The sequence below is a fragment of the Mirounga leonina genome, unplaced genomic scaffold, assembly GCF_011800145.1.
Source record: "Mirounga leonina isolate KUSES-001 unplaced genomic scaffold, KU_Mleo_1.0 Mir_175, whole genome shotgun sequence".
Taxonomy (NCBI): Eukaryota; Metazoa; Chordata; class Mammalia; order Carnivora; family Phocidae; genus Mirounga; species Mirounga leonina.
In genome coordinates, this window is record NW_023270453.1 from 32,842,229 (window position 1) to 32,868,833 (window position 26,605).

General features: G+C 41.2%; 1 protein-coding gene across 2 annotated transcripts in view; it reads right to left on the bottom strand.

Moving 5' to 3' along the window:
* The window catches only part of PARN (poly(A)-specific ribonuclease), a 162,668-nt gene that overhangs the window by 11,337 nt on the left and 124,726 nt on the right, over window positions 1–26,605 (bottom strand). The window contains exon 23 of one of the 2 annotated variants that reach the window (XM_035022310.1): window positions 1,386–1,579. In XM_035022310.1, coding sequence (XP_034878201.1) covers window positions 1,386–1,579 — 194 coding nt within the window. Of the gene's footprint in view, window positions 1–470; window positions 1,580–26,605 lie in introns of those variants that run through there. The other variant, XM_035022309.1, reaches the window with a different exon arrangement.

A 26,605-nucleotide genomic window follows, 5' to 3' on the forward strand; every position in this document is an offset into this window, starting at 1 on the left:
AGCGAGGGCTGTAAGTCTTGTCACCATGACAGCCGTGGGACCCAGCAGGTGACGGCCGGATCTCCCGAGCAGGGAACTGGCCTGGCTGACCAGTGAGCTCCTCCCTCGTGTCGCAGTCCAGCATTGTAGAGGGTCTGCACACGGAGGGCTGCGCTAGTTCACAGACCCCCCACAGCATCTGGGTGACGGAGAGAACGTGGGATTTGGCTTCAGGCAAGAAGGGAATTAAATCAGGAGAGAAAAGGCTCCTACTACAGCACCTTGCACATACTAGGCTGTTAGGTTCTGGTTTCCTTTGCTCCTTATATAATTCTTATTTTTTTTTTTTAAGATTTTTTATTTATTTGACAGAGAGAGACACAGCGAGAGAAGGGAACACAAGCAGGGGGAGTGGGAGAGGGAGAAGCAGGCTTCCTGTGCGGGGCTCGATTCCAGACCCTGGGACCATTACCTGAGCCAAAGGCAGACACTTACCGACTGAGTCACCCAGGCGCCCCCCTTATGTAATTCTGCGTATGAGAGAAATCCAGGCTGCCTGGCGTTTTGCTGGGAACGGTGAAAACGCTGCCACTGAAAATAACATGTGTAGGAAGAGGCCTCTGTGCAAATTTAAATGCACATTTAAGATACTGAGGCTACTTACACACATCAGCAAAACCTCTAAACCATAGAGGAGAGAGGGGATTACCAAAATGGAGTAACCATCTTTAACTGAGAAGGCCCCTGCCAAGCCTTCCTCTATCAAGAGACAGGGCTTTTTAGGGATTCCTCAAATTAAATGGATCCTAAAAAGCATCTGGTCCCGTGGAAAACTACAGAATTCCCCCTCATCTGCGGGGGACATAGTCCAAAGCACCCAGTACGTGCCTGAAACTTCGGTAGTACCAAACCCTATAGACTCCATGTTATTTCCTGTACATCCACAGCTGTGATAAAGTTTAATTTATAAATGAGGCATAGTAAGAGACTAACAAGAGCTAATAACAAATGAGAACAATGATAGCAATGGACTGTAATAAAAGTCATGTGAATGGGTTTCTCTCTCTTAAAAAATCTTACTGTCCTGGACTCACCCTTCTTCTTTTATGATGTGAGATGATAAAATGCCCCCCTGACAAGATGAAGTGAGGTGAGTGACATAAGCATGGTGACCTAGCATTAGGCTACCCCTGACCTTCTGATCGTACATATGTCAGAAGGATCCTCTGCTTCCGGGCCGAGGTTGACTATGGGAAACTGTGGATAAGGGGGCGGCGTGGGGGAGCCTACTGTACCTGGGCTTTGCCACCAGCCGAAACCCTGCTATCACTTCTCCCCCCAACTATGAGCTTCTAAAGCATTAAAGAGTACACAACTCCAGAACTCTACTAAGATCTTATACAAACCTGCTGGTGAAAGGTCCTTCTTCATTCTTTTTAATTTCTTGGCCTTTTTCCTTCCCTCGGAGAGGGGTTCTGCACAGGACTCCGTCTGTTCGAGCTCAGGGTCAGAAATATCCCCCGATATTCTGGCCTCCAAGTCAGCTTCTGCTGGGCTGGGACTCAGGTTTCTCTTTCCTGCCGCACTGGTCACTGTAAGACTGAAACACAAACAGTGGAACGACATGAAAGGTTTGAGATTAACAGGAACACCAGCCTATAAAATGTCTTAATACTCTTAAGTTTGTTACCGCTTAACTACCAGCCAGCAACACGGAGAACTGCCACCTGTACGTGAAAGTCAAAGACCTCATATAGGAACTGAAGTCTAAAGGTTTCCCCGTGATGACAAGCTTATTCAGAGGCAAGTTCTACGTTATGCTTGTGTATAGACACATACGAATCTAAGCTGTTCTGAGTGCTTCGAAGAACGAATTTTTTTTTTTTAAGATTTTATTTATTTGAGAGAGTGTGAAAGAGAGCATGGGGGGGGGGGGGGGGGGAGGGGCAGAGGGAGAAGTAGACACCCCGCTGAGCAGGGAGCCTGACAACGTGGGGCTCGATCCCAGGACCCCGGGATCAGGACCCGAGACACAGGCAGACACTTAACTGGCTGAGCAACCCAGGTGCCCCTTGAAGAACAAAATTTTAAAGAAAATTCCTGGTTTCTGTTTTCGGAGAGATACTACAGCAGAAGAGTAGAACAGAATAGTAGAGCTGCTACAATAAAATAATAGTCTTGGTGGCACTAAATTGGAAGACAGCACTGTTACCTTCACGACTGCCTGATGGATACACAGCACAACAGAAGAATTCCTGAGCGTGTCAGCTATCACGTGGCTCATCATCTGAATACACTTACAGGGCATGTCCCACCTTCACAGAATTCTCTTCTATTCCAAAACAGTGACTTGTCAAATTTATAATTAAACCTGGCTTCACTTTTAAAGCTTTATAGGATGTGACATGTTGAATTAAATCAAATTACATGTCCTGATTTTTCCTTGAGAAAATATGTTCCCTGAAATATAACTTGATAAAAACAGAGACCGTACGGCCAATGTGAGTCCTGTCTCCTCTAAATGGGTCTTATAAATAGATTTTTTATTATAGCCCCCAAGTTATGAGAAACATTTAAAAATCAAGTCATTCCACTCAAGGGAGGCCATTCAAGTACAGAGAGGGGGCGGAAGGGGAGAGAAAGAGAGTGAATGCGCACATACCCCTATTTAAGCCTCTTCTAAGGAAGCGAATACTTAAAATGTTACATATAAAAAAACTCCGGCTACCCAGTTATCCCAGTTCCTCCATGTGAGTCCTGCACTCACATCTTCTCTGTACTTTATACTTGTTCACTCATGTGAAGAAGGAGAAGAACAAACTGTTTTCCGTGGTGGTTCTTAGCAGCCATAGGAGGCAAAACACAGGGCTCTTACGACTGGCTGACCTTCCACCTGTCCTCTTCTTCACGTACATCATACACACTTCTCTGAAACACCTCTTTTACTGAGGGGATATAAGGAAAAGGGGGGATACCAGTGGTAATATTTGGGGGGTATTAAAGATTCATGCTAAAGTTTACTGTTTAAAAACTGATAATACCTTTAAAAAGTTTTCTTTTTAAAAGTATTTTATTTACTGGGGGGGGGACAAAGGGGGAGAGAGAGAGAGAATCTCAAGCAGACGCAGGGCTCCATCTCACGACCCTGAGATCATGACCGGAGCTGAAATCAAGAGTTGGACACTTAACCAACTGAGCCACCCAGGCACCCCACCTTTAAACAGTTTCCTTAAAGACAAAAATAATTTTGGCTGGTTTCTGAAAATTGGGAAAATTCAAAAAGTGTAGGAAAATAATAAGGACCTACTCTTACACCACAAAAGGGGAACAGGCCTAAAAATTCCTCTGTGTTGTAAATCCTGGAACCTGGTAGCCTCTGAGATATAAATGTTTAATAAAAACTCAGTTGGGACTTCGAGAAAGACAAAGTCCAGAAATAGACCCAACTGCACATAGAAATCTAGTGTACGGTAAAGATCGTATCTCAAATTACTGGGGCAAAGATGAACTTTTAAGAAACAGTGTTGGGACAACTGGAAAAGGATAAATTAGACCCATTCCTCACTTGGCACAAAAGCATAAACACCAAACGGGTCAGATGTCTACATGTAAAAAATGAAACTCTACAGTACTACAATAAAACATGGGTGAATTCCTCCAAAATCTGGGTGCTCAAAAAGGCTTTCTCACTATGACTTGCAATCCAGACGCAATAAAAAATTTACAAATTTGATCTCATAAAAATTTTTTGTATGGCAATCAGTAAGATGAGCAAAGTCAAAAGACAAATGAGGAACCAAGAAAAAATATCTATAGCATAAATCACAGATAAAAGGTTAATATCACAGATAAAAGGTTAATGTCCCTGATATGCAAATAACTCTCAAACCAAAGAGAGTCATGGCAAAGCCATGAACTCACTGTTATGGAGGGGAATGTGGCAATATCTAACAAAACTACGTATTCATTTACTCTTGGAACCCGCAATCACAGTTCTCGGAACTTTGAAGACACACCTCCAGCAACACAAAAATACATTTCACAGGTGATTCCTTGTAGCTTTCTCTGTAATTACAAAATAATGCCAAGCCAAAATGCTGCCTAAATGTCTAAACACTGGAAATTGGTTAAATAAACTGTGGTACATACAATCAGTGAAGTACTGAGCAGTTACAAGAAAGAATGAAAATCTCAAAGAACGGATAGGGAATGATTTCTAGTTACAAAAAAAAAAAGATGAAAAAAAGCAAAGTGCAAAAGAGCCATTTATAAACCCAGTATTCCCAATCTTCGGTAGGGTTCAGGGAAGAACTCAAATCCTGAGCTCTTTAGAGGGTTTGCTTCTGTTGTTGAATGAGTGAAGCAATTCTGAAAATACTTAGATGCCTTATAGTACTGAGCAAATTAGTGAATACACTGATGTTGTTGGAAGCCAGACACACGAATATTAGAGTGGGGAAAGACAAGGAAGAACCCTGTGGAGATGAAATGAAACTGGAGACAGGGCTTAGGCTCATGATTTTAAAAATAAGTCTGGGTATACATGTGCATATTTATGCATCTACATGCATATGCATATGTGTTCCCTCATGTATGGGGGATGTATGTGTGTATAGCCACGCACTATCCACTGAAAGGGCCTAGGAGCAAAGAAACCCCAGTAGCAGTGAACACATCTGGTGTCGACATCTTAATTTCTAATACCGTACACCCTAAAAAAAAAAAAACAGGGCTTCTCAAAGAACTGGCTGATTCCAGGGCAGGGGTAAAGGAGGCACAAAATGAGCCTGGAACATCTTGCAATACGAGAAAGCAGGAAAGTGCTGAAGATTATGAGGAGGTATGTTGCAAGGACAGAGGCCCAGCTGGGGAGGGCTCTGACCAGCCAGGTATCTGAGCACCAAACAAGAGGCAGTAACAGATTCTAAACTACTGAAGAAAGAGGAATCCATGGGTTTACATAAGACATGACACAGAGGGAGGGAGGGAGGAAGGGAGAACGGAGAGCTCTCACAGCTGAGTACTAACTAGCAATCGGTAACGGGGAAGAGAAATGGAACTGGCAGATGATTCCTTTGCCATCCTCACATGAAAGATGGTTGAGGCAAACAGTCTCAGCAGCTGCTCCACCTGGGGAGATATTCTGCTGGAGAGGAGGCTATCTGCACCGTCTGAAAGTGTCTCCCCACACATTGGTACCTGCATCATGTGCGCGGTATTGCGGTCAGGCCTGAAATGTCACCATGAAAAACATCAGACAAACCCAAATGGAAAATATCTTACTGAAAAAGAGTGGTCAGGGGAAGGGCTGGGGTTCCTCAACAATGTCACTGTCCTAGGAGACTAAAGAGATACGAAAACTAGATGCAACACATTATCACAGACTGGGCCTTATAATGGAGGGGGGAAAATGATACAGATAATACCAGATCAAATACTAACACAGGGATATGACCAGTAAAGCATCCTATCAATGTTAAATTACTGAGGCTGGTAACTGTACTGCAGGTGTATATGGAAATACCCTTACTTAGTGGACTTAGGGAAAAAGGACCATGATGTATTTAACTTCCTTTCAGATGGTTCAGAAAAAAATAAGTAAGTTGGAGGGCAGGGAGAGAAAAAGGGAGTGGGGCGCCTGGGTGGCTCAGTTGGTTGAGCGCCTGACTCTTGGTTTCAACTCTCATGATCTCAGGGTCCTGATATGGAACTCTGAACCTGGGTGCTCAGCAGGGAGTCTGTTTGAGATTCTCTCTCTCCCTTTCCCTCTGCCCTTCTGCCCCCACCTCCCTCTCTAAAAAAAGAGAAAGAAAGAAAGAAAGAAAGAAAGAAAGAAAGAAAGAAAGAAAGAAAGAAAGAAAGAAAGAAAGAAAGAAAGAAAGAAAGAAAGAAAGAAAGAAAGAAAAAGAAAAAGAAAGAAGGGAGGAGGGGAGGGGAGGAAGGGGAGGGGAGGGGAGGGGAGGGAAGGGAAAGGAAAGGGAAGGGAAAGGAAGGGAAGGGAAGGGAAGGGAAGGGAAGGAAGGGAAAGGAAAGGAAGGGAAGGGAAGGGAAGGGAAGGGAGGGAGGGAGGGAGGGAGGAAGGAAGGAAGCAAGGAAGGAAGGAAGGAAGGAAGGGAAAGAAGAAGAAAAAAGAGAAAAAAAGGAAAAGAGAGGGAGGAGCATATACAGTGTGTGTGTGTATGCAGATGGGGGCAGGCAGGAAGAGAGCACGTGCACAAAAGCAAAAAATAAACGGAGCAAAGTGTTAACAACAGACTGCATTTTCATAAAAGTTTCCAATTAATTTACAACACATTTCCTAGTTCCTAGTCTGTAGTTTCTGCTCTCAAGTAAGAATCCTTTGCTTCCTAGGAAGGTCTGTTGTTTATGGGACATCCTGCCTGCGAAAGCCCTCAGATAGTGTGGAACGAGTACATTTCATATGTTTAGATATGTATATGGATGTAATATGCACACCAACAAAAAATTTTCTCAACTATCATTCTCTTAATAAAAATAAAAGCTGTGACTATGCCCCATGTAATTTAACTAAAGCAGTTCCAGACCAAAACCAGTTTTTGTTATACATGGAAAACCAGATATATGAAGTAGTGGCTTTAAGATTGTTACTATTTATACATTTTTCAAGGTACGGCTGTGTGTGTGTATGCATATATGTACGAACACTCTTGATTCATGCATGCTGACAAGATACTCCTCTATAGACTGATTTTATTTTTTTTTAACATTTTATTTTATTTTGTTTTTTTGCATCATAAGTGTACTCTTTAATCCCCATCCCTTACATCCCCCATCCTTCCACCCATCTCCTCTCTGGTTACCATCAGCCTGTTCTCTAGAGTTAAGAGTAAGTTTGTTGGTTTGTCTCTCTCTCTCCTACAGATTGATGTCAAAGGTCAAAATGAAAATCAGGCAGAACAACCTCCCATTAGTCTGAGCTCATTTTGCAAGTGAAGTTATAAGGCACAAAGTGAACTACTTCATAATGAATATGAAATGCACATTTAAATCCACTGAAGAAGTGGTAATTAATTAAAAAATACAATGTTAGAGATGCAACTTGGTGTGTCACAACTGAACATTAAACCTTGATTAGCATTTATACGGGGGATGCAAATGATAAACCATGCCGGTTACAATGACTAGGAGGTCAAACTCAGAATTTTGCCAGAAGTTAAGGTATTGATAATGCAGCAAGTGTAAATCAAATTCTTCTAGGGTAACCTATCTCCATTAACTTCTTCCTTTTAGTAGAAAAAAAGATGTTTGCTAATGGGTTACATTTACAAGTTCCTACAAATACCTTTTTCTAAAAGCACAAAAATCTGGCTGCCCCATGAAGTGTCCCCCTCTTTATTTTAAATGAGGATATTAGTTATATGCAGTGAAATTCGCTCATTTCAGGTGTACAGGTTGGTTGATTTTTGGAACTGTATACAACCATGTAAACACTGGAACAATCAAGACACAGTACAGTTCCCTTTAAGAAGATTCCTTGTATGGGGCGCCTGGGTGGCTCAGTCGGTTAAGCATCTGCCTTCAGCTCAGGTCATGAACCCAGGGTCCTGGGATCGAGCCCCGCATCGGGCTCCCTGCTTGGTGGGAAGCCTGCTTCTCTCTCTGCCCCTCCCCCTGCTTGTGTTCCCTCTCTCACTGTGTCTCTCTCTGTCAAATAAATAAATAAAATCTTTAAAAAAAATTTCAGCTCTCGGTCCCATATTGAACTCGAGTTGGAAGAGGTGAGTCCAGTCTCAAAATGGAGGGCCATGATCCAAAGGAACCAGAGCAGTTGAGAAAACTGTTTATTGGTGGTTTGGGCTTTGAAACTACAGATGATAGTTTAAGAGAACATTTTGAAAAATGGGGTACACTTACAGATTGTGTGGTGATGAGAGACCCCCAAACAAAACGTTCCAGGGGTTTTGGTTTTGTGACTTACTCTTGTGTTGAAGAGGTGGATGCAGCAATGTGTGCCCGACCACACAATGTTGATGGGCGTGTAGTGGAACCAAAGAGACTGTTTCTAGAGAGGATTCTGTAAAGCCTGGTGCCCATCTAACAGTGAAGATAATTTTTGTTGGTGGTATTAAAGAAGATACAGAAGAATATAATTGAGAGACTACTTTGAAAAGTATGGCAAGATTGAAACCACAGAAGTTATGGAAGATAGGCAGAGTGGAAAAAAGAGAGGATTTGCTTTTGTAACTTTTGATGATCATGATACAGTTGATACAGCCTTCCCTTTTAAGGCTGAATAATATTTCATCGTGCGGATATACCACATTTTGCTTACCCACTCATCTGTTAATGGACACCTAGGATGCTTCCAGATTTCAGTTGTGAAAAATACTAATATGAACATGGGTGTACAAATATCTCTTCAAGACCCTGCTTTCTTTTTTTAAGATTTTATTTATTTATTTGAGAGAGAGAATGAGAGAGCATGAGAGGGGGGAGGGTCAGAGGCAGAAGCAGACTCCCCGCCGAGCAGGGAGCCCGATGCGGGACTCGATCCAGGCACTCCAGGATCATGACCTGAGCCGAAGGCAGTCGCTCAACCAACTGAGCCACCCAGGCGCCCGAGTTGTGATTTTTTTTTTTTTTAAGATTTTATTTATTTATTTGAGAGAGAGAATGAGATAGAGAGAGAGAGCATGAGAGGGGGAGGGTCAGAGGGAGAAGCAGGCTCCCCGCCGAGCAGGGAGCCCGACACGGGACTCGATCCCGGGACTCCAGGATCATGACCTGAGCCGAAGGCAGTCGCTTAACCAACTGAGCCACCCAGGCGCCCAAGACCCTGCTTTCAATTCCTTTGGGCATATACCAAGAAGTGGAATTGTTGGATCATATGGTAAGTTTGCGTTTAGTTTTCGAGGAACCATCATACTGTTTTCATAGCAACATTCCCACAAAGAGCGCACAAGGCTCCCATTTCTCCATATCCTCGTCAACACTTGTTCCGTTCTGGGTTTTTGATGGCAGCCATCCTAATGGGTATAAGGTGGTATCTCACTGTGGTTTTGATATGCATTTCCCTAATGATTAGTGATGTTAAGAATCTTTTCATGAGCTTATTGGCCATTCGAATATCTTCTTTAGAGATATATCTATGTAAGTTCTTTGCCCATTTTTGAATCAGGTTGGTTTTTATTGTTTTTCTTGAGTTTTAGTTTCCTATATATTCTAGATAGTTATCCCTTATCAGATACAGGAGCTCATTTTGTACATGGTGTGAGGTAAGGGTCCAACTTCATTCTTTTGCATGTGGATATCCAGTTTAACCAACACCATTTACTGAAAAGACTATCCTTTCCCCACTGAATGGTCTTGGCATTCTTATTGAAAGTCATCTGGCCATATATGCGAAGGTTTATTTCTGGGCTCTCTATTCTATTCCATTGATCTCTACGACCTGTCTATAACCGCACTGTTCTGGTTACTATAGTTTTGCAATAAGTTTTAAATCAGAAAGTGTTAATCCTCCAAATCTGTTCTTCTTTTTCAAGATTGTTTTGGCCATTTAGGATTCCTTGAAAATCCGTATGAATTTTAGAATGGATTTTTCTGTCTGCAAAAGATGTCATTGGGATTTTCACAGGAATTGAACCGAATCTATAGATCACTTTGGCTAGTACTGAAATCTTAACAATATCAAGTTTTCAAATCCATGAATGGGGTATGGGGTATCTTTTCATTTATGTAGATCTTCTTTCATTTCCTTCAGCAATGTTTTGTAGATGGTAGGAGAGAGCCATCTCTCCCCATCTTCCTCTTCTTACAAGGACACTAATCCCACCATGAGGCCTCCACCCGCATGACCCCATCTAACTTTAACCACCTCCCAAAGACCTCATCTCCTAATTCCATCACACCTGGGGTTAGGGATTCGACATATGAATTTGGGGGTGGGGGTGCCATGATTCAGACTGTAGCACAAGGTCACCAATATTTTTTTCCATCTTTTCTTCTAGAAATGTTATAGTTTTAATTCTTACACTTAGGTCTATGGGTCATTTCAAGTTCATTATGTATATGGTGTGACTTAAGAGTAGAAGTTCAATTTTTACATACCACTATGCAATTGTTTGAGAATTATTTGTTTTGTTTTTTGTTTTTTCAGAATTATTTGTTAAAAAAACTAACTTTGCCTACTGGATTGCCAGCACTTTTGTTAGGAATTTTAAATTTTTCCAAATTCCTGACAGTTACTAATCTTCAAAATCTGAGACCAAGAAATCAGAATTCCTGAATCATAAATTATTCTGTATTTTTCATAGCACTTTACTTCATGTTTTTAAATAATAATGAGTTATAATCATAAACAGTGAATCACTTTTCTTTGACAGGATTATATTTAAAGTTTCAGGGGTTAGCTCAGTAAAATAAGATATAATAATAAATGTATGGTTATTATTATGAACCATATAGTACAACAAAATTATATATTTCAATAACGTACAAAAATAATCTCTACCTGATAAAGGCATTTGGCAGTAGAAAACATTAAAAGAATAAAATATTAACACCGAACGGATGCCCAAAAAGCATCATTTAAAAACTGAAAGATGTCACAAATATTTAAAAGTTATTCTTAAATGAGATTTTAAAACACACAAGTATTAATTAAGTATTAATATTTGTCATAAGACAAATATTCCAGATGTAGAGAAGTTTCTTTCATGTTGTGCTGATGTTGGTCAAATTGTTCTGAGTGTGTCCAAAGCAAATACAAGTTGGGCGTTAGACTACATATTGCTTCATATAAGCTCATTTCCTCTTTGAGGGATGAAAATATTTTGTCTGCTTGCCTTGATTTTGGTTTTGCTGTTAAAATTGATATTGTTTGTCCTAATTCAGACTGCAGATGAGCTGATTTCACATCAAAGTATTCCACAATGCTATTAACATCTTGCCTTTGCATTTCTTCTGTAAAAGTAATTACAAAGAACTATAGCCTTAGAGCAAATATTCAAACACTAAAACACCACTGGATTCTATTAAGATAACGTAATATTTGGGTATCCTAGCAAGGTCAACAGCACTATTACTACAAAGGAACATGTTTCAGAACTGCCAATTTAAAGACTGCTCCCAAAATTTATTATTTCTTGGAACGAGATTTGCAGGATTTTTATAAAGTGTACGGATGTTTGTAAACTCATTAGTATGTTTTTATTTACAAAAATGACTCATTGTGAGGAGCACGTAGGGCTACATACACTTACAACATGGTGGCAGTGACAAGCAAGAATGACAGATCTGATCGTGGCCCCTTCTCTCCCATCGTGGCCCCTTCTCTCCCATATGCTCCGTCCTGGTTTCAGAACTGTTGACCTTAACCTTTGACACTGATTCCACTCTTGCTTTCAACTTCATGTCCGTGGATTCCTTTGAACTGGTAATACCTATGTTGATGTTTAAACTTTAATTCCCACAGATTTTTTTTTTTTTGCCTTTATCCTGATTTCTTTACTGATTTTTCTCAGAGTTTGGAGTAACATAAATGTCCCTAGAAATATCAGGAAGGGATTCCTGCATGGAAACGCTGCTGGAAATAAAGAGATCACAAATGTGTGGTTGTGCTTTGGGACACTCAATTCTGTTTCGTTACCTATTTATCTTTCCTATGCCAGCACCACACTGTTATTATACCTGTGGCTTATAGCAAGTCTTAAAGACAGAGGGTAAGTCCTTCAGTCGGCTGGGAGGTTCACGCTGCTGGATAAAACAGCCACCTTTCATTTTAAAGGGTCGCCCAGTTTACAAAATTCTCTTGTTTGATACTCGAGATGACCATTTTATGCGGAACATGGGTCTTCATTTCCATTTTACAGGCAAGACCCCTCACCCTCAGAGTAAGTGACTTGTCCCCAGTCAGGTAGCTGGTTGGGTAGACCTGAGGCAGTCTTCCAGGTCCGGGTTCTTGGAACTTCTCCACTGCCTCCCCACCACCCAGCCCCATGTTCCCAGGGCCAGTTCTTCTTGTGCAGGTCTCCCCTGAAAAAAGACCCCCTCAGAAAGGCTTTCCCAGGCCCCCTGTGGAGACCAAGCAGCCCCTGACCCTGTAGCATTTATCCCTCTATCCTGTTTTGTTTTCCTCCTATGACTAATCTCTGTCTGTGCTTATTTACTTCTTTACTTGTTGATTCTCCCTCTGCCACTACAATGTAAGCTCGGTGAGAACAGGATCTCATACTCCTTGTGGAGAATGGGGCTTCTCAGCACCTGGCCCAGGGCCCGCAGAGTCAGTCAGGCCTCTGCAGTCAAGGTTTGTGGAGTGGATGGAATAGATGAAATAAGTGAATGCTTCCCCCCTCCCCCCAAGAGCAGTAAGGCAAGTGACAAACACCAACCTGTGTATTTCCTCCTCAACTGTATGTGATATTAACATGGTTTATATTCTAGTATACAGTCAACTTCCCCACATTCCCTATTAGATATAACTAAGGGAAAGAAGGAATGTCCTTCTGTGCAAACTACCTCACAAAGCAAAATGAACTGGAAAAATCTGGGGAAGTGGGAGCTAGAAAATGCATTTTTATTGTTTTCACAAACTCGTACTGAATTCAAATTCCATGAGCATTACTGTTTCTGTGTTTGTGGGCATGATCTGGGTAGATAAGCGGAGGATGTTGGCTAGCCTACGCTCAATTCAGAAGGCAAGCCCGTGGAGATGGTTGACGAACGGTGACTTTTATGTCTAACAAACAATTTGAGTCTGAAAAGCAAAATTAAGATCAAATAAGGTATGTCTGTATGATAGCTACCCAGGAATAAAGGATATCTCTTGCGGAAGGAGAGCTGGGAGAAGCGAGGGGAAAGAGAAGACATGAGTACGTTGTATAAGTATGTGGCTCAGTCCTAGGTATAAAGTTTATTTTTAAATAATAAGAGATTGGCCTAAATAAAAGAAAAATGGATTCTGTGTTACAGAGAATCAATGGCACTCAACTGGAACTTTTTACAAGAACCCAATTTGAAACTGGCTACACAATCCCCTATTGCTAACTCACGCTAATGCAACACAGCAAAGATTAATGGATGACAAACATGAGAGAAATTAATACTAATTCCTAAATAAGGAACTTATACTCAACACATAATTAGTTGAAGCTGAATTCAGAACATCTGAAATTTTCGGAGGCTGGGAGGAAATTTACTTTTGCACTAAAATTTACTTTTGTCTCTGATGAACAGATTCACTAATCAAATCAGTAATATAATGAAAACAAAACAACTCCTCGCACAGCAAAAGCCCAGCTATTTCAGAAAATAAACTGCTTTTAAAATTTTCCAGGAAGTTAACCATGACCAGTTGGACACACATATTTATCCGTAGAGGGATATAAATAACTTGACAAAGGCACAGAGAACAGGAGAGGCTACATCAGAGGACAGGATGTCAGCTCACTTTGGAGACACGCTTTGGAGATGACAAGTAGAAAGAAGAGTGCCAAAGAACTTTGCACAGAGGAGGAAACAGAAATCTAAGTGTTGCAGAAAAGGCTGATGCACCCAATAGAGCCCTGCAAAGTCTCAGCAAATAACAGGCACCGGATTCCTGAAACAAGCAGGTGATAAGGACTGGGGCTATGTTAACAGGAGGAAGGGCTGTACTAGGATCCCCACTCCCATCCTTGGGAAGCCAGGGGACCAGCATTCCCCCAGGCCAGCAGCAGCTGGACAGGAGGTTTACTCTGTGGAGAAACTGACCCTCTCATGGTGGCACCAAGTCCAACAGTGAAGAGTGGGATTGAGTAGGGGAGTAAGAAGTAATGAACTAGGGAAGCAGCAACCCCCACATCCTGAGAATTGAGGCCTCCAGCTTCCTTTTGCCAATCAGTACCCAAAGCACCAGCAGTTGGGCTTACCTCCCCCAAGCTGCCAATCAGAAAATCAACGTCTAAAAAACCCTGAATCCTTAGTTAATATCACACTTAATGCAGAATGCTTTTGTCCTAAGATAAGGAATAAGACACATATGCTGGTTCTCACTATTTCTACTTAACACTGTATTAGAGGCCCTAGCCACTGCAATCAGACAAGAGAAAGAAATAAAATTTATATGGTCCACTGGACAGTGAGAAATACAGTTGCCTTTATTGGCAGCATATGTGATTATCTAAACATAAAATACCAAATAGCCTATAAAAAGTTATTAGAACTGGGATGCATGGGTGGCTCAGTCAGTTAAGCATCTGCCTTCAGCTCAGGCCGTGATCCCAGGGTCCTGGGATCGAGTCCCACATTGGGCTCCCTGCTTGGCTGGGAGCCTGCTTCTCCCTCCCCCGCTCTCCCTGCTTGTGCGCTGTCTCTCTCTCTCTCGCACGTGCTAATAAATAAATAAAGTCTTTTTAAAAAACGTTATTAGAATAAGCGAATTTAGTGAGGTTCAAGGATACATGGTCAACATATACAAATCAACTGTATTTCTTTATATTAGAAATGAACAACTGGAAATTGAACTTTAAACTATATTATTTATGGGATGCCTGGCTGGCTCAGCCTGAAAAGCATGAGACTCTTGATCTTGGGGTCATGAGTTTGAGCCCCATGTTGGGTGTAGAGGTTACTTAAAAAAATAATAAATAAAATAAATGACTTACAATAGCATCAAAAAGCAAAATACTTAGCAACAATTCTAATAAAGCATATGTCACTTTTGTATGCCAAAAACTATAATAAACTGATAAGAAAATTCAAAGAAAACCTAAATAGGTGAAAAGAAACACCATGTTCATGAGTTGGAAGATTCAATACAGTTAAGATGTTAATTCTCTCAAAAATGGTCTACAGATGCAACATAATCCCAGTCAAAGTCCTAGCAAGCTTTTAGTAGAGATCAACAAACTGGCCCTAAACTTTATGTGGAAAAGTGAAAAGCAAGGATGAAGGATTTACCATCTGATTTCAAGACTCCCTGTAAAGCTATAGTAATCAAGACAGTGTGGTACTGGTAAAAGGATAGACATAGGGGCTCCTGGGTAACTCAGTCAGTTAGGCATCTGCCTCCAGCTCAGGTCATGATCCCATGGGCCTGGGATTGAGCCCCACATCGGGCTCCCTGCTCAGCGGCGAGTCTGCTTCTCCCTCTCCCTCTGTGATCTTGCTCACTTTCACTCTCTCGCAAATAAATAAATAAATAAATAAAACCTAAAAAAAAAAAAAAAAAAAAGGATAGATGTATAGACCAATGGAAAAGAATGAGTCCAGAAAATTTTTAATATATTATATATATTTAATATATATAATTAATATATATAATTATATATATTTAATATATAATTTTATATATATATATATACACACACACACACACACAGCCACAGGTTTTTGACAAAGAAATCAAAGTAATTCAACACAGAAAGAACAGTCTTTTCAAAAAATGGTGCCAGAACAAATGGAGATCTATATACAAAAAATGAACTTCCAATAGGTCATATACATAAACATACAACAAAAAACTGTAAATCTAATAGAAAAAATAAGACAATCTTTCTGACTCTAGTTTAGGCAAAGATTTCTTAAGTAGATCACAAAAAGCACAAGCCATAAAGAAAATCAGAAGCTTCAGAGAAAATATATGTAATAACAAAGCCAGCTTCTTACCTCCTCACTCTACAGGGAAAGGACATCAATAAAATTAGCCTCTACACCCACAGCTTCTTATCCCTTTTTAGTTCATTCTTAAATAATAATAGACAGCTGAAAATAGTCAAATATTTGAAGAAAATCTTCCATATAAGATACAAAACCCAAAGCAGACCAACATAGAGAGAGAGAGAACTCTGAGGAAATGGAGACAATGTAAGGAGCTGGGAAAACTTTAAAAACTACAGGCAGTCTGCTCTGTACATAATATAGATCCATAAAAGTGACTGGACAAGGCTACTGTATTAGCAAGTCAATGGATACACAGAAAACCAAGACATAGCAATAATTATATTACTTGGAAAAAGTAAATATCAAAAGAAAGAGTTGAAAGTGGTTGCCTCTGAGGGACGGGATGAGGGTAGCAGGGGACAGCTGCTTTTTATTATAAAATTTTTCTATTATTTGGCTTTAAAAAACAATGTTCATGTATTTTATTGAAAATACTCTAAAAGAAAAAAGTCAAGGACTTCACAAAGATTTACTTAACATGGTGAAAAACCCTTATACCAATAGTAAATCAGTACTTGTCTGGCTATGTTAAATGGGCATACTCAGCTCTGTCAGACTCATTGGCTTTGTGACTCCAAATAAGACCTGCTTTTCTGACTTTCCAGTTCTAACTAGAGTCAGGGAGGGTGGACAAGATCACCTCCAAGTGTCTTCCAGCTCCATGAGTATATGGCTTTATCAAGTAACACTTTTGCTCACACAGTTATAGGTGCAACTGGTTCTTTAAAAGAATCTATCTATTTCTTCACAAATGTCCTACAATCTAGTTTTCAGTCTATACTTCCATTCATCTGAATTAGTGTGGCATTACTGTGTTCCACAGTTATGAGCTTTTGCAAGTAGAAATGACAGCTAAGAAAAAACTCAAAACCAGTTACCTAAACAACAACATTTATAGCATCAATTATCTTAATCCTACATATTTTTTAAGATATCCCATCTCTTTGGGAATTGCTGGTTTTGGTGGTTTCTGTTTTTCTTATATACCCACCAAACCCAACCTGAGAAGGAAAAAACTCCATAATGTCAACTGAGCATCAGGCTCAAATTTGGAAGTGAACTGTTTCACAAATGATGTAGAAGAAAGTAGGCAGGTGGGGCTATCCTATTCATGAAGAACCCAACTCTTCTTTGCTGCATGGGCACTCACCTTGCTCAGATGCCCACCATACAGACACCGACATACAGAGAGAAAAAACTCTGAGGAAACAAAGACAATGTAGGGAGCTGGAGAACTTTAAAAAGTACAGGCAGTCTTTGCTTTGCACATAGTACAGGACCATAAAGGATCTGAGCTAATAGAGAGGGAGAAACTGGAGATGAAAGAGGAAGATTTAAAAAAGGAAGCTATTGACTACCTGGAGAACGCCAATCTAAATTCTAATAGTTTCATTATATCCATCAATTTAGCCATCCTAAATGGACATTTACATCATATATTTTGTCAAATTAATGAGGAGATGACATCACTAGCACTACCAATCCCATCTGATGAGTCAGCAACGTACGATGGCTTTAGCAGGAGAAGAGAACATCCTTTCCGCTCCCTCACAACAGAGGACCACCTACCAGAGGATGTTCTGACACCAAGAAACCACATGCTTCTTGCATCTTGGTTTGGTTTTAAGACCCTTCTGAGGGACAGTTTGTGACTACAGCACAGTAGACACGAATCCCTTCCAAGAATTTAGAATTATTAATCTAAGATGATGAGCTAATGTGCCTCATGGTCGTTCCCAAGAATTACCCAATTCTTTTTTTTTTTTTTAAAGATTTTATTTATTCATTTGAGAGAGAGAATGGGAGACAGAGCACGAGACGGGGGAGGGTCAGAGGGAGAAGCAGACTCCCCGCCGAGCAGGGAGCCCAATGCGGGACTCGATCCTGGGACTCCAGGATCATAACCTGAGCCGAAGGCAGTCGCTTAACCAACTGAGCCACCCAGGCGCCCTCCCCAATTCTTTATATCAGACAGATGACAAGGGATGTGATACTCAGGAAATGGTGGTCTGAACACTGGTTTCTGTAGCATAATGTAAGATTAATTTCCCTTTATTTCCCTTAAAACATGATGATAAGGCATGCATGAATGGTCTTCACACTTGATATTCCAAGGATCCAGTCAATCTACTCCTACCTTCATATGAGTCCTTTAGTTTAAACAGCAAGTAAGACAATAAAATAAGGTAGATTCTGGTGTAATTATAAAATAATGTCATTCCTTCCTGCCTTGTCTTTAGCAAAGCAATTGAAAGTATTCTTAGCCTGACTTTATGTTGTTCAAAAGGGAAAAAACAGTCTTCAGGGCCTTTCCCAATCGGAAACTCAGTAGGAAGATATGTTCCCAGGGAGTTCCAAGTTCTCTTGTTCATTCATTTATTTAAACCTTTCTCTGAGCGAGCATGGGGCATCCTTTGTTAGGTGCTGGAATATGAATAAATAGTATTGTTTCACTTTCTACAGGAGTTCCCAAGGCAGAGAACTCCCAAGGATCCCAGGTGGCATGGAAGGCCTCTCAGAAGGCATTTCTGATGGTGGGGAAGGATCACAAATGGGTAGACGAGGAGGGAGCAGACATTCTGGAAAAAGCATACATGGAATTCGGGATGAGAGAGATGAGGACCTGAATCTGGGTTCTGTCATTTACTGGTTTTGTGACTCCAGGCAACTTCCCATACTTCTGTGAGTCGCAGTCTCCTCGATTAGTAAGTGGGTTGTTATGAGGATTAAAGAAGAAAACAAAGTGGAACAGCAAAGGCTACAGCGCGTGGCAGGCACGTGGCAGACACCCGCGTGACAGCGCGTTCGCTCTTCCCTCCCTGGCCTGCGGTGGGCATGTTTTTGGAGATGATGTTGAGCCGAGTCTTCAGAGGCAGGAGTCCAAATCTTTGAAAAGCGTCCAGAAAGGAGGAGAGTCAGAGAGAAGGAAGAGTGTGGATGGGAGGCGCAAGCAGCCTGCGTAGGTTGTACGGGCTGGGCCTGAGCTGCGAGGCAAGGCAAAGGAGGGAAGTTTTCAAGTAGCCTCCTCGGGGTGCGTGAAGCCATCCGCTAACTGCCACTTGTGAATTCATGGGTGTCTGGAACCTGCAGACCATCAGGACCCACCCCAAATGCCCTCCTCTGTTGGAAATGTGTATGAGGCTTCTGGAAGACATGGTTCCATTTCTCCCCATCATTATAAAAACTTAAAATATACAGAAAAGTTTAAAGAAGAGTACAGTAAACATCCACTTAGCCACCACTTAGATTCCATAATTAGTTCTACGCTGGGATTGAAGATTTGAAAAGATACAATAAATTTTAGTTCTTTTGCATTTGGAAGAAGGGGCACAAAAGGGAGGATGTGAACATTCCCATCTGGCAAGCATCTACTTGGCTCCTGTAAGACCAGCAGTGCAGCTGAATGAAACGGAATCTTTGCTTCAGAGACTTGTTCTTGAGTGGACAAAAGGAAGCACACCTCGAGTCTGTCGATGGCATTTAAACATGGAAGTGCCTATCAGCACAATGACAAACCTGGTTCTGGGCCACAGCAGTCATCCATCCTTATAGCTGGCCTCCCCCAAATAAGCACCAACCTCCTATTGCTTCTGCTCACTTAGGATGGACCAGCAGAATTAAAAAGCATACAGTGTCAAAAAAGAAGTATCAAAAAATGTTTAAAATTTCTACCTCTAAGCAATTAATATATACAACTTACACATTTCGTATTTTATTTCAGCTAAAACTACTACAGAAAATATAGAAAGAATCCTAACTGCACTGATCTGGGTAACTCAACCAGGAAAATTTGTTTTTGTTTAGTTAAAGGACATGTAGAGCATGGAGGACCTTAGGAGAAGGAAGGGAAAAATGAAGGGGGGGGAATCAGAGGGAGAGACGAACCACGAGAGACTATGGACTCTGAGAAACAAACTGAGGGTTTTAGAGGGGTGGGGGGTGAGGGGATGGGTTAGCCCAGTGATGGGTATCAAGGAGGGCACGTACTGCATGGAGCCCTGGGTGTTATACGAAAATAATGAATCGTGGATCACTACATCAAAAACTAATGATGGGCATTGTATGGTGACTAACGTAACATAATAAAATAAAATTAAAAATAAATAAATAAAGGACATGTAGAAAGTAGCACTTCACTGCCCTATAAAGTGTGTTGAGGGCAAATTCACACTTTTTAATGGTTAGCACCATTAAAAAAAATTACATTCTTACAAACACAGATAATCACTTTTAATTATGGTGGATCAAATAAATAACGGGAAAATATGAAAAGAAAACATTAATTCTCAAGTATCACTGCTGTGAGGAAACGTGAATGCATTTCAAGACGTCAGAAGTCATGTAAGTGCCAGGTGATACTCAATGGAGCTTTCATGTTATTTAAAATAAAATCCTGAGATGACATTCTGCTTTCAACTGTGAGGTAAAAGAAGGCTTTTCCATTTTCACTTATGTGCTTTTGTCAGTTTCCGCAGCACTGACACTTCATACTCTAGACCTGTTAAAGCAGACCTGCATCTAAAACTCAATCCATCTGGGTGCCAGACACATGACATCCCATCTAACAAATGAAAACGGGAGGGCTAGATCTTAGCAGCATATTCTACTCAATTTACCAACCTCTCATTTTATCTTGAGAATTTTTACAAACGCATTTAAAGTCTAAAATAGACTAGTAACTGAAAATTATGAACTCATCAACTCTTTTTCTTGATAATTCATCATTTTCTATTCAAATTTTTAAAGTATTCTAGGTCTGTCACCTCCCTTTCCCGGTTACTATGAGAAAGGCTTCGAGTGAAACTCTAAGGGGCGCCTTAGTCAGTTACGCGTCCGACTCTTGGTTTTGGCTCAGGTCATGATCTCAGGGTCGTGAGACTGAGCCCCACATCCTGCTCTGTGCTCTGTGGGGAGCCAGCTTGAGACTCTCTCTCTCCCTTTGCCCCTCCCTGCAACTTGTGTGCACATGCTCTCTCTCTCTTAAAAAAAAAAAAAAACTACTATAAAAAATGCATTGAGTTGCTTTCATCTTTTAAAATTTTTTTCATTTTTTTAAAGATTTATTTATTTGAGAGAGTGCGCACGAGCGAGGGAAGGGGGCAAGAGGGAGAGGGAGAAGCAGACTTCCCACTGAGCAGGGAGCCCGACACGGGGCTTGATCCCAAGACCCTGAGATCATGACCTGAGCCGACAGCAGACACTTAACCGAGTCACCCAGGCACCCCTAAAATCTTTAATTGTGGGACAATATACATTACAAAATTTACCATCTCAACCCTCCTAAATGAGTTCAGTAGTGTTAAGTACACGCACATTGTGGTGCAACCAATCTCTAGCACCCTTTTCACCTTGCAAAATAGAAACTCTACACCTATTAACCAACAGCTCCTCATTCCCTCCCGCCCCTAGCCCATGGCATGACTTCACCCATGTGGTAGGAGGCATCAGAATTTCCCTTCTCTTTGAAGCTGGGTAATATTCCACTGTATGTGTCAACCACACTTTGTTTATCCAAGTTCCTTGCACCTCTTTTTATATTATTCTCAGGAATCCTACTGACTATCTCCCATGAGAGAAAGCAGTGGTGTCCTGATCTGCAGGCCCCCAAGAAGAAAAAGGGAAGAGACAAGCTAGATCTGTTCATCTTTCCCTGGCACAGGCCAGGTAGATGGGACAGGGGTTACTAGTAAGAGTTGTTCCTGCATCTTGATTTAAAAGCTCCTAGGTTTTATGTCTTTAGGGACATTCTGTGGGAAACCCAATTTGCCTGGTTAATCGTTTCATTTTATTAGTAACTACACACTTTCAAATTCTGCATTTTATTTTTTTAAAGATTTCATTTATTTATTTGACAGAGAGAGACAAAGTAAGAGAGGGAACACAAGCAGGGGGAGTGGGAGAGGGAGAAGCAGGCTTCCCGCAGAGCAGGGATCCCGATGTGGGGCTCGATCCCAGGACCCTGGGATCACGACCTGAGCCGAAGGCAGACGCTTAACCATCTGGGCCACCCAGGTGCCCCAAATTCTGCATTTTATATTAACCAGACCCTAGCTCAATGTTTATTCCAATATCTTAAAATACTCCCTTCAGACCAGAATGATCCTTTCTTCCAACTGTTCAGCTGTGGAAAGGAGTTAAGTGGGAGGGCTGAGTGGAGGACCGTGATCGTTTCTCCTTAGCTATTAACAAAAAATCACTTAGAACAGATGTTAAAGGTCTCCACCACCTTTGCAGTCTGAAATTAGCACAGCCCTCAGAATATACTTAGGCCTGGCCAAAATCAACACAGAGGAGGGAGCTGATCAGCAGAAAGAGCTCTGTCTACGGTAGCACCAGCCCTATGACGTGGAGCAAGACACGTCCCCTTGCTCAGTTTTCTTATGTGGGATGCTACTTAAGCTCCCTGTGGGTTCTTCCTCAATCCCCTGTGAGGGCAGAATCACTACTCCTCTCATCATGACATCTCAGGATCTTAACTATGGTTCCTACTGACTTTCCCTCCAGCTGCTGTCCCAGGCTGAACACACTCAACATGTGTCCATCTGTTCTCACTGTGAAGTCCTCCTCCTCTGGACTAGCTGCAGTGCCTCTACTTAACATCAACCAATCAGTCGATCAAAGCCCAAGACTATGGGGCGCCTGGGTGGCTCAGTTGGTTAAGCGTCTGCCTTCAGCTCAGGTCATGATCCCAGGGTCCTGGGATGGAGCCCCCCATGGGACTCCCTGCTCAGTGGGCAGTCTGTTTCTCCCTTTCCCTCTCTGTCTGTGCGCTGTCTCTCTCTCTCTCTCAAATAAATAAAATCTTTAAAAAATAAAAATAAAAAAGCCCACAACTGGATTCTACTAAGGGGATGACCAGTGCTGAGCAGAGGTTGACACTTCAGGATTTTTGATATTGTCTTGTACATCCCACTATCATTTCTGTTCTCTGGGTTTTTAAAATTTTTTAAAAAGTTAACCATTTTACATTGATGATGCATGGGATTAGACATCTAAACCCTCGCCTCAAAGAAGTAAGGTTGAAATTCAGAGGTTTTAAACTTAGGTTTTTTTTTTAAAGATTTTATTTATTTATTTATTTGACAGAGAGAGAGAGAGACAGCGAGAGAGGGAACACAAGCAGGGGGGATCGGAAGAGGGAGAAGCAGGCTTCCCACAGAGGAGGGAGCCCGATGCGGGGCTCGATCCCAGGACTCTGGGATCATGACCTGAGCCGAAGGCAGACACTTAACGACTGAGCCACCCAGGTGCCCCTAAACTTAGGGTTTCTTTAATACAGGTTTTGTGTGTGTGTGTTTGTGTGTTTTAAGAAAACGTAATTTTTTAAAATTAGACAGCATCTCTCTCAAACACGCAAGCTCACAGGTGTAGATGTGCCATGTCCCGAAGAGGCAACTTCATGCACAGGGCTATGGATCCCAAACACCCGTAAGTACGAATTCTGTGCAATTCTAGCTAAATTATTCAGCTTCTCTGAGATTCAACTTTCTCATACATAAATTAGCAATATCACCAAGGGTTTCACAGCGTTAAGAGTGATTTTCTAGGGCGCCTGGGTGGCTCAGTTGGTTAAGCAACTGCCTTTGGCTCAGGTCATGATCCTGGAGTCCCGAGATCGAGTCCCGCATCGGGCTCCCTGCTCAGCGGGGAGTCTGCTTCTCCCTCTGCCCTCCCCCTCTCATGTGCTCTCTCTCTCTCTCTCTCTCAAATAAATAAATAAAATCTTTAGAAAAAAAAAAAAGAGTGATTTTCTAAAAGATGTAAAGCACCTAGCACAGTGCCTGGAATGAAGAATCTGCTTTAAAAATAGGGACATTCGCTCACTTTTCACATTGCTCCAAAAAGCAGACAGTGTGTCCATGAGCTTTACACCTTCATACTGACCAGACAGAGGAAGAGATGGGAAGGTGAGAGAGGGTCGAGGAACGATCCTCCTCAACAAGAGCAGGGGTCATGAATTAATTTTTCACAACGCGTACAACATATAGTATTCGTGAATTTCACTATGAGGTTGATCATTTAAACTAGGATTCCACACAGATTTAGCCAGTTAGTACATTTCATTAAAAAGGTTCAAGAGCACTAAAACCATCTGCAGTGTAAACAATCACATTTCACCAGAAGCAGGGTAAGAGTGGCTTCCGAGATACAAGGTTAAATGAAAAACAGAAGGTAGAGAAAAGGATGTGTGGTCCATTACCATCTACCCAACAGGAGGGGAGGGCATATATATGCAGTTGCTTAATAAATTTGTAAAAACAGAAGGACAGACTAAAAACTAATAAACTTGGTCGCCACGAGGGAGGGAGGAAACAAGCTGGGGAAGGCAGGGAGAGAAGCTTGAGAGATCTGACTCTGGAACCACACAAATGGTCTACATAATTACAAAGCAAAACTGATTTGAAAAAAGGCAATCCCTAAAGTTACAAATGAAACAAACCTAAATGTTTACTGAGTTGGTAGCTTAACCACACAAAGAGGAATTATTCCAAGGGATTTTAAAATAAGGTAATTTGTTTATCTCTAGTCATATACATGAAAAAATTACTGCAAAAAATTATTTTCAATAATTACATTATTTGTAATGATACTATTATAGTTATTCTGAAATTATTATTCATAGTACTATAAAGCAAATAAATAATTACTTTAATATCATTAAGAACCAAAATTTTCAGCATAAGAAAAAAAGAAACTAAAAGAAGTTAGTAAGTCCAGGAGTCTAACTGGAATTGGAAGTATCAGTATAAGCTAAACTTTTTAAAGATTTTATTTATTTTATTTATTTGACAAGGGAGAGGGAGAAGAAGGCTCCCCGCTGAGCAGGGAGCCTGATGCAGGGCTTGATCATGATCATGACCCGAGCCGAAGGCAGACGCTTAACCGATGGAGCCTGTATAAACTAATCTTAAAAAGAAAAAGGAAGGATGGAAAGAAGGAAGAATTCCTTGCTAGCCCTTTTAATTCAAAAACACTATGAATAACAATGAATCCATCATCAATAAACACCCTTAGAACCCAGATTACAGTTTCTAAATACCATTTTCCATCAAAAGGAACAGGCCCTTTGGAGAAATTTTCGGCTAACTCTAAATATAAGGTAGAAAATGTAGAGAAGAGCCTGGAATAAAGAATACCAGAAGTCAAAGAGGTTATTAAAGGCTACTGGGATTGTCTCAGAGGACTCACGAGTCACCTCAAAATTGTTCCCACTGCTCAGAAACAAGATAATCAGAGCATCAAAAAGAAGAACAACTGTAATATACTCAAATATATTTAAAAATATGTATTTTTAAAACCTCATGATAAACAAACAAAACAAAATCACATTGCTGTTAGGTGACAGGAAACCAATTAACTTATTCTGAAGCTGGTTTTTAAAAGGTGTATTGAGGGGAGAGGTTAAAGAATTTATTCTTTTTCTGTATGAACTCTATCTCCAGGTAACTAAAGAGATGAGGACAAGCCCAATGTGACGCAAGAGGAAATATACATCACCATCTGTGAAATATTCTTGCCATTATGTCAGTCCTGAATATGATCAAGTTTACAGATCTTACTACCAGTTAATTATAAATATAGTAGTCAGGGAACATGTTAAACAAACTTAAAAGAATGCTCCAGAAAATGGGAAATTCTACAGAGCTAACAACCTAGTTTCTGAAGCACGGTGGGGGTTGTGGGAGAATCCAGTGAGAGAAGGAATTCATAGACTGAGATGAGATGCATCAACCAAATGTAATATATGAATTGTTTGGAAACCAGAGCTCAAACAAAACAATTATTTTTTAAAAATGTGTGAGCAGGAAGTTTGAACACTGGCTATCTGATATTAAGGAGTCACTGTTAATTTTTTTTTTTGTTAGTGGCATTGTAGTTTTAAGTGACTGTTTAATCTTTATACGTACAGAGACCTAAGGCTGAAAGGATATGCCATCTGTGATTTGCTTCAAAATTATCTGAAGGGAGAAGGAGAGAAAGAGTACTAATAAAATAGGACTGGCCACACGCTGACTGGTGACACTCTGTGATAGCTAGCTAGCTAGGACTTTATTATATTATTTTCCCTACTTTTGTATATGTTTGAAATTTTTCTGTAATGAAAGCTTTGGGATCTTTTAAGCAGAAATCCAAAAGGGCCTCTCTTCTGCTTCCCAGGATATTGCTTTTAAATGAAAAGATACAAGCTCTTAGAGGTTTTCTTAGGTGATGTGGTGACTACAGTCAAGACAATTATCCCCTATATGGCATGTACCTAGCTGCAATCTGTTTGAGTACCTTCTTCCCTTGAGAACAGACCCGGGAATATGTGGGGGTTGGGGGAGGCATGGAAGAAAGAGCAGAGCTCTGCAGATAAACCGGTATCAAATCCATTGTCTTTGCCTAGAATTTTAATCTCCCTGAGCCTCTGGGAGATGTGGACAAACCTCACCTCCTTGACAATGCTGCTATGAGCATCACAAGAGCTAAAACATGAAGGACCAGGGCTCAGTCAGTTAAGGGTCCGACTCTCGATTTCGGCTCAGGTTATGATCTCAGGGTCATGAGAACGAGTCCTGTGTCAGGCTCCACGCTCAGCATGGAGCCTGCTTAAGATTATCTTTCTCCCGGGGCGCCTGGGTGGCTCAGTCGTTAAGCGTCTGCCTTTGGCTCAGGTCATGATCCCAGGGTCCTGGGATCGAGCCCCGCATCGGGCTCCCTGCTCGGCCAGGAGCCTGCTTCTCCCTCTCCCACTCCCCCTGCTTGTGTTCCCTCTCTAGCTGTCTCTCTCTCTCTCTGTCAAATAAATAAAATATTTAAAAAAAAAAAAAAGATTATCTTTCTCCCTCTGCCCCCCCTACCTCCCCCACCCGCACGTGCTCTCTCTCTCTCTCTCAAAAAAACAAAAACAAAAACATGAAGGACCTAGCCCAGAGCCTGCACTTAAAACTGGCGCTTGCATATTTATTCATTCACCAATTCA